The following is an 8,116-nucleotide window of genomic DNA, read 5'->3' as shown; positions in this document are numbered from 1 at the left end:
CTTTTCACAGAGGTTGCACTACTTTGAAGTCCCACCAGCAGTGTATGATTGTTCCTATCTCTCTACATTCACACCAATGTTGGTTGTTTGAGGACTTTTTGATAAAAGTCATTCTCACTGGAGTTAACTGATATCTCATTGTGGTTTTGATTTGCATTTCCCTGATGATTATGGAGATGTGGGGCATTCTTTCATATGTTTCTTGGCTATTAGTCTATCTTTTGAAAAGTTTCTGTTCATGTCCTTTGCCCACTTTTTAATGGGGTTGTTTGATTTTTTTTCTTGCTGATTTTCCTGAGTTCTATGTAGAATCTAGTTATCAGTCCTTTATCAGGTATACAGAATGCAAATATTTTCTCCCATTCTGTAGGTTGTCTATTCATTCTAATGCATGAGTTGTAATTCTATTTCACAATGTGAAGATTGCCCCACCTTACATAAAATGAGCATTTCAGTGCACAAGTCCATGTGAGAATTGTTGTCATGGGTTGTTCTATGTAAGAAATCATACAACTTACTCAAAAAGAGCCTCTTGCATTAATGTGGGTTCTTGCAGTAAGTGTGGTGAGGCAAGCAGGTGCGCTCATTTTCAGGTCACATGAATGTTAATCCTGCATTTCAGATCCTCCTTACATTTTATACCCTAGGCGCCTCACTTGCTTTCCTTATCCCCAGCCCTATGAGTAGTGTGAAATCTTTTCCAGGACAAAGTAGTAACAAAAAGTCTTTATTAAGAAGCAATATGTTGTAGTGCCAGGGTTGGCAAACTTTTCCTGTAAAGGATCAGATAATAAATATTTGAGGCTGTGCAGGCCATGTTGTATCTGCCCCAAGTACTTAATTCTGCCATTATAGTGGAAAAGCAACATAGGCGACGTGCAATGAGTGGGCATGGATGTGTTCCAACAAAAGATTATTTACAAAATTCGGCAGCAGGCCAGATTTGACCTTCAGGTCATAGTTATCCAACTCTGTTATGTGGAAGCAGCTAGTCAGATCTTGGGTTTAAATTCCAGATCTACCACTTGTCAAATGTGTGAATTTGGACATGCACTTCTGTAAGATATGATCATTATATCTTCCTTACTGATTGTGAGGATCAGAGAAAATGGGTATAAAATACCTCATGAATAACATGCATTCAATAGGGCAGTGAGTAGTCTTTTTTTAATTACAAGGCATAATAAGAAGAGCTAACACTTATTGAATGCTTATGATACGTTAACTACTGTGACAAGCACTTTCCAAAGATTATTTCATTCAATCTTCCAAAAACTCTCTGAAGTAGTAACTATTATAGCATTCCTTTCTACTCATGGGGAAACTGAGGCACCCAGAGATGCCCAAGAAGTGCTTATACAGATATTAATAGTAACCAATATAGCTGGCGCTTAATCTCAAGTAAGTGAACTCCAGGGGCCTGGTGCTAACTCCTAGGCCAGTTAATTAGCTCCACTAACTCAACTCTAATTGAAATGCTCAGAATCATCTCGAGTTCTTCAGGGCTTTTCATAACTCATCACAGGGTTACACAACTGAAAATATTTTAATACAACAACTTTTAAAAATTCATCTTCAGGTTAACACTGAGATAACATCTTACATTATTAAAATACTCATTCTAACCTCCTTCTGCCCATCTACCCTCCCCCCACAACAAAGATCTCAACAGTCAAGAGAAACCAAAATATTATTGTGCAAGCTAATGCCAACTCATTTCAAAAAATTTATCCTATAATCACTCTAAAAACTCGCAATTTCAAAGCTACAACACAGAATAGCATACTGGATTAATTATGCCAGACTGCAGCAATAACCTTGAATTAAAGCTGCAACCTTCTATTTTTAAGAAACACTTGCCTTTCTGGTTGATGAAACCTGTCGTCCCATCAGGTAACAGACGTGACCAGGAAAGAGAGAAGCGGTAATGAGTCAATCCAAGCTGTTTGATACATTTCAAATCTTCCTCCCACAGAGTGTAGCTGCCACAAGCTACATCGCCAGTCTGGTTCTTGAAAACTCTCTCTCCTCCCTGATGGGTAAATGTGTCCCAGACACAAGGGCCTTTTCCATCTGCATCCCAGCCTCCTGAGAAAAAGAAGAAAATGAAACAGTTACACTCTTGACATCAAGAGGCATATGCAGAATGTAAATATTTGTCACCAAAAGAACATACCTCATTAACTCAATGTACCATATTTATAACTTTAAAATATGCCTTTAAAATAACATGCATGAGCGGGTTATGTGTTTAGCTGTCCTTGATCCCTGAAGCTGACTGGTGGCAAATGAAAAATTATTGTGTAGCGCTGTGGCATAGCAGACTTTCATGGCTCATTATCTGAAGATCTCCCAGCTGGTAAACAGAGGCAGGCCCCAGCTTATGGATGTCTGAGTTGAAAACATCTCCTCCTTATGAACATTCCCCCTGGCCACGACTGACATGCCTTGTCCTTGTGCATGACAGAGTCTGGGGACCTTATGAATGGCCCTCAACACATAAACCCTATTCTCCTGTTACCTGTCAGTGGAGCCTGTGATGGTGCAGTCCATTATTTGGGGGAGAGGGGGCGCTAGTTTCCACTACTGTTGATATGATATTGGTATCTGCAATTCATTCATCCATATCTCCCTTAATTCAACAAATGTGTGTGTCAGGCTCTGTGCCAAGCACAGGGGACACCAGAGTGAACTATGTTGTGTGTCACGTTCTTGCGGAACTTAGCTAAACAGGCAATTGCAAAACAGCCAATGTAAAGGCCCTTCCCTTTAATAGAAACCAGAGAAGAGCATTTATCCAAATGTAGGCTAAAGTCAGAGGTGGTCTCTTTCCAATCAATTTTTCTACAAGCTTAAAACTGGTCTAAAATATACAGTTTATTAATTTAATAAAAGAACGTATACGGTATGTTTATAATGTTTTGTATATTTAAATATATGTAAAGTAATCCATGTATTTTCAAAATATATACATATGAGATAAAAGTATAACAACATCTGAAAATGATAAATTCAAATTAGTGGTTACTTTTGGGAAGAAAGAGAAGGAAATGGAACTAGGGAGGAGCACAAGGGGCCTTCAATTGCATCTCTTTGTTTTGTTCCTTAAACTAGATAGAAGGTACATGAGGAGCTGGTTATTATTTGCATTCCCTCTTCATATGCCTAAAATATTTTTATCATAATTTTTTATATAGGAAAAGAAGTCACAGCTAAAGTAGATGAAAGCAATTACAGAAATGTTTTCCAGGTCCTCACTGAGCATTCATGTACTCATATTTTGTGCACAGTTCCAGAAGGATAAGGTATAGTCTGCAGTCCAAAGACAGGACGGCAAGAGTAAGAAGAAGTTATGGGATAAGACCGTGAAGAGACAGAAAAGGCTGCTAAAAGGAGGAGCTCTTAGAAAACCAAAAATGACCATTGATGTCCAGGTAGGCTGCTAAATATCTATACAAAGAAGTCATGCAAATTAAAAAAGTATTTTACTTTAGAGTCTTATAATTATAGAAGCAAATAATTTTATACATTCCAATGGCTCTCAAGTATGTCTACATATGGGGTCTAGAAGGATGGGATGAATGAATATTGGTATTCAATTTTAAAATGAAATATGTACAAACACAAAAATATAATTTTTTCAAGTATGGTGCTTATAGTTTTGAGTGATTGATTTACTAAATGAAAAAGCTCAGTCTCAGCTTAAGCAGAGGGGTGCTGGTATAGATCTAACTGGCTATGTGTTAGATAATGCATATACCTATAAGTTTACTATCAATCTGACTGATACGAAGAATGTACAATACAAAATTTATAAATAATAATGTTATAAATTCTGCAATGTTTTCTTACCATAAGTTCCATATAGCCAATTGATGTTTATGGAATTATCTTTTAGATTTTTGCCAAACTCCTATATTAGTAACCAGCCTGACAAATGATGTTCTCACATGACTGTTGGATGCTATTTTTACTTAAATTAACAGAAAAAAATGAAAGGAAAACAACAAAGACATACTAGAACTTCACTTGTTCACCAGTGACATGAGATGGTGTAACAGTTTTCAAACACTGAAAGAATATTTCCTCAATTTTTTGGGCAACTCATGACATAATTTTAAGTTTAGTCTGCATTATTATTAATAACACTTTCTCTTTTAACATTGTCTATTTCTTAGATCTTAGACAACCAACGAAACAATAAATCAAATACTGACTTGTAGCACCTGCCAATTTCTGTGGTGGAAATATACCCACCATGACCAATTTCAAGCAACTCATATGCAACATGATATTACTGAAGGCAGAGTTAGGAAAAGATATGTAGTAGCATACCACTTTACAGTATTTCTGCTGTACAGATACAAGAAATCTAAATTACTTTAAGGACATAGAAAATAGTAAAATGTAGCACAAGAATTAGGCAGTAGTAATTTTAAGTATTTATCAACTTTTGATATAAATTATTTACTTAAAAGTTTATATCAGTTAATTTTTAATAATGCCCATGTTTACGAATCAGCTCACACAAGCTTAACAGGCTCTCATGAGCCAGCACAAGCTCGCTTCACCACATCATTGATAAGTAACTTGGCTAAGATCACACTGTTAGTAAGTAACACTGCCAATATTTGTATCCAGATCTTAGTTCAAAGTTCTAAGTTCTTCCACTGGACCATAGTGCTCTTAGTAACAATGACTCCGAGTGATGAAGAAAAAGTTAATTGATGCCCATACTACTTAATTTATCAAGGCTAAAAAGTGCCAAATACAATTTGTCCATTTTGAAAATAGTCCATTTAATATGACTAAAACAGTTTTGGCAATTTCAAGAGGTAGATGTTACTTAGGAAAATGTATCTATGTGGAGTAGTTCATTCCATACATATTAGCTAAACAAAGCATATCTAAACAACATTGTTTCTATGAGAAACTAAGCTGAGAGTTGAAACTTAACAATTATAACCGAAATGAGACCAAGAAAACATATAGAGGCCAATACTCGCTAGTACTTTAACATAAATCTTACTAAGTGAATAATAACTCATTTGTCCATTAGAAATTTTCTCCAGTTGCAATTATGCCTACATTTTAAAGGTATTCTGTTCTTTACAATGAATATGACTACCATTTCCAGGTGGACTAGTGACTTTGAGCCATCCTCCAAACAACTATGATTGCTGGATAAAATATAGGGAATATATTTTTAAATGCATTGCTAATCTGGCAGGAAATTAGGTAACCCAAAAACAAAGTGAGAGGGGTAATTCAGAGGCATGAATGAGTAGTGATGCAGGCTTTTGTTCTGAGAGCATTTGCCGAGTCCAGACGATCTGAGCTTCCATTTTAATGGCCTGTGGGGCAAGGGAGAAAGAAGACAAAGTCTAAGGCTCACTAAAGATGGGAATCATAAATGGATACGCTCACACAGAGCCGACAATGCAAGGACTCCATGCCCTGTGCAAGAATAAACAAGAGACAACCCCCACCTGCAGAAAAACAGAACAAAGAAGTCAAAGAAGTTAGCTTAACTAAAACTTGAGTGGAGGGGAGAAATTGCTCCTCAGTATTTGTAACCACAATTCAGCCATCAAACCATTAAATGTGAAAAATGGAAAAAAGATGCTTTCAGATATATGAGCGCTCACAGATTTTCCCCTCTTTGGATGTTACTGGAGGATAAATTTCACCAAAACAATGATGTAAACCAAGAAAGATAAAGCTCTAAGATCCAGGAAACAAGAAGTTCAGCAGAGGAAATTAAAAAAGGCAATCCTGGGTGCTATCGACTGAATTATGTCCCCTCCTAATTTATATGTTGAAGCTCTAACCCCTAATGGGACTGTATGTGGAGACAGGGCCTTTAAGGAGGTGATTACGGTTAAATGAGGTCATAACAGTGGGTTATAATCCAGTATGACTGGTGTCCTTATAAAAACAGACAGAGAGAGACAGCAGGATTATATGTGCACAGAGAAAGCGCCATGTAAGGCTACAGCAAGAAGGCGACCATCTGTAAGCCCAGAAGAAAGGCCTCAGGAGAAACTGATGCTGCTGACACCTTGATTGTAGATTTTCAGCCTCCAGAACTGTGAGAAAATAAATTTCTGTTTTTAAGCCACTCAGTCTGTGATACTTTTGTTATGGCAGCCCTAGTAAACTCATACAGCACTATGATGGCAAAAGGACCATAGCAAAGTAGCAGACACAGGGAGCAACCAGTCCACTTGAGCGTGTGCAGGCTGTGAGAAATACTTCTTCAAGAAGATTATATGAATAGAATGTCTAGTATTCGTATTAGTTAGGGCTCTCCAGAGAAATAAAACCAATAAAATACAGATATACCATGCAGTTTGTCTGGAAAGTTAATTGTTAATATTAATACAAGGAGAATGGTTTGGATAACCTGGCAGCCAAGGGGAGTGCACTGTAATGCGCATGCGTGAACAATGACAGCTTCACCGTGCTAGTTGGCGGGGCGCTAGACACTGTTGGGTGAGCATGTATACTGTATGACCATTGCATTCAAAATGACTGGGTAGAGCAATGAATCTGCATCAAATTTTGCATTAAGCTTGAATAATCCTCCGTGGAAACTATTCAGATGATTCAGAAGACTTTCAAGGATGATGCAATGAGTGTAGCCCAAATAGAAGTGTAGCACAAATGCTTCAAAGATGGTCAAGAATCTTTTGAAAGTGATCCACATTCTGGAAGGCCTGCAACAAGCAGAACACCTGAAAATGTTGAACATGTACAGGTTAGGTTAAGAAGACGCCCGGAGAACTGTGTGAGATCCCAAGGTGCCTACTTTGAAGGGCACTGAGGTGTCATTGTCCTATGTACAATGTTTCTTGTATTTTGTGTATTCTTCAGTAAACATTTCTATTTTTCACATTACATGGTTGGATACTTTCCAGACAGACCCCATATATATTTATTATAGGAATTGGCTCACACAATTAAGGAGGTCAAGAAGTCCCACAACTTGCCATCTGCAAACAGGAAAGCCAGTCAGCTGGTGATATAATTCAGTCCAAGTCCAAAAGCCCAAGAATCAGGTGCACCAGTATCTGACAGCAGGAAATGTATGTCCTAATTGAAAGAGAGCAAATTTGTCTTTCCATGCCTTTTTGTTCTATTCAAATCCTCAACAGATTTAGATGATGCCCACCCGCATCAGGGAGGGTGATCCTTACCTAGTCCACCAATTCAAATGTGAATCTCTTTCAGAAACACCCTACCAGACACACCCAGGAATAATGTTTTGCCAGCTATCTGGGCATCCATAGCCCAGGCAAGTTGGCACATAAAATTAACCATTATATATATTTTAATTAAAAAAAATTATTGTGGAACATTCAACAGGCACAGTCCCATGCACGCATCACTCGGCTTCAGCAGTTTTCAACATTTTGCCAATCTTGTTTTGCCTGTACCCCACCCAAGCTTCCTCATTCAATCTATAAATATGTCAGTGTGCATCTCTAACACATAAGAATATTTTTCTAATTGTCGTAAAATACACAGCATGAAATTTACCATCTTAACCACTTCTAAGTGTATGGTTCTATGAGATTAAGTACAATCGTATTGTTTTGAAACTATTAATACCATCCATCCCCAGAGCTCTTTTTTTGTTAAAAGCTGAAACTTTTTAGCAATGAAACAATGACTTCACATTCCTCCCTTCCCCCTACCCTGGTAAGCACTATTCTACTTTCTGTCTTCATGAACTTGGCTACTCTAGGTGCCTCATATAAGTGGAATCATACAGTATTTGTCTCTGGTGTAGTATACTACATGGTTCAGCTATAAATAAGCTTTTAATAGTTATGATAAAGTAAGCATTGACTACTAATCTAAATACAATTACAATATGATTATTGAGGAGGATTATGGCATTGGGATCTCACATAGGGCTGGTGAAAGTAGGAAGGTAGAAGGAAAGAAAGCTAACAAAGGGATAAATTCTCATCCTTCAGAGTGAGAAGCTAGTAGATTATGCCTACTGTGGAAAACATCGAGAACTAGTAATATAAGCACGACATTTAAAATAAAGGAGTCAATACCAAAAAGATGACCTGAAAGAGTTAAAAATATTTTTCTTTAGAGA

At 37.3% G+C, this 8,116-nt stretch overlaps 1 protein-coding gene across 1 annotated transcript in view; it reads right to left on the bottom strand.

The window, feature by feature from the left end:
- The window catches only part of LOC105826249 (cytosolic beta-glucosidase), a 126,432-nt gene that overhangs the window by 81,962 nt on the left and 36,354 nt on the right, over nucleotides 1-8,116 (bottom strand). The window contains exon 2 of the mRNA XM_012664196.1: nucleotides 1,861-2,088. Coding sequence (XP_012519650.1) covers nucleotides 1,861-2,088 — 228 coding nt within the window. The remainder of the gene's footprint in view (nucleotides 1-1,860; nucleotides 2,089-8,116) is intronic.

Source organism: Propithecus coquereli, unplaced genomic scaffold (genome assembly GCF_000956105.1).
Source record: "Propithecus coquereli isolate 6110/MARCELLA unplaced genomic scaffold, Pcoq_1.0 Scaffold87, whole genome shotgun sequence".
Classification (NCBI taxonomy): Eukaryota; Metazoa; Chordata; class Mammalia; order Primates; family Indriidae; genus Propithecus; species Propithecus coquereli.
This window is presented reverse-complemented; position numbering and strand designations above follow the sequence as displayed.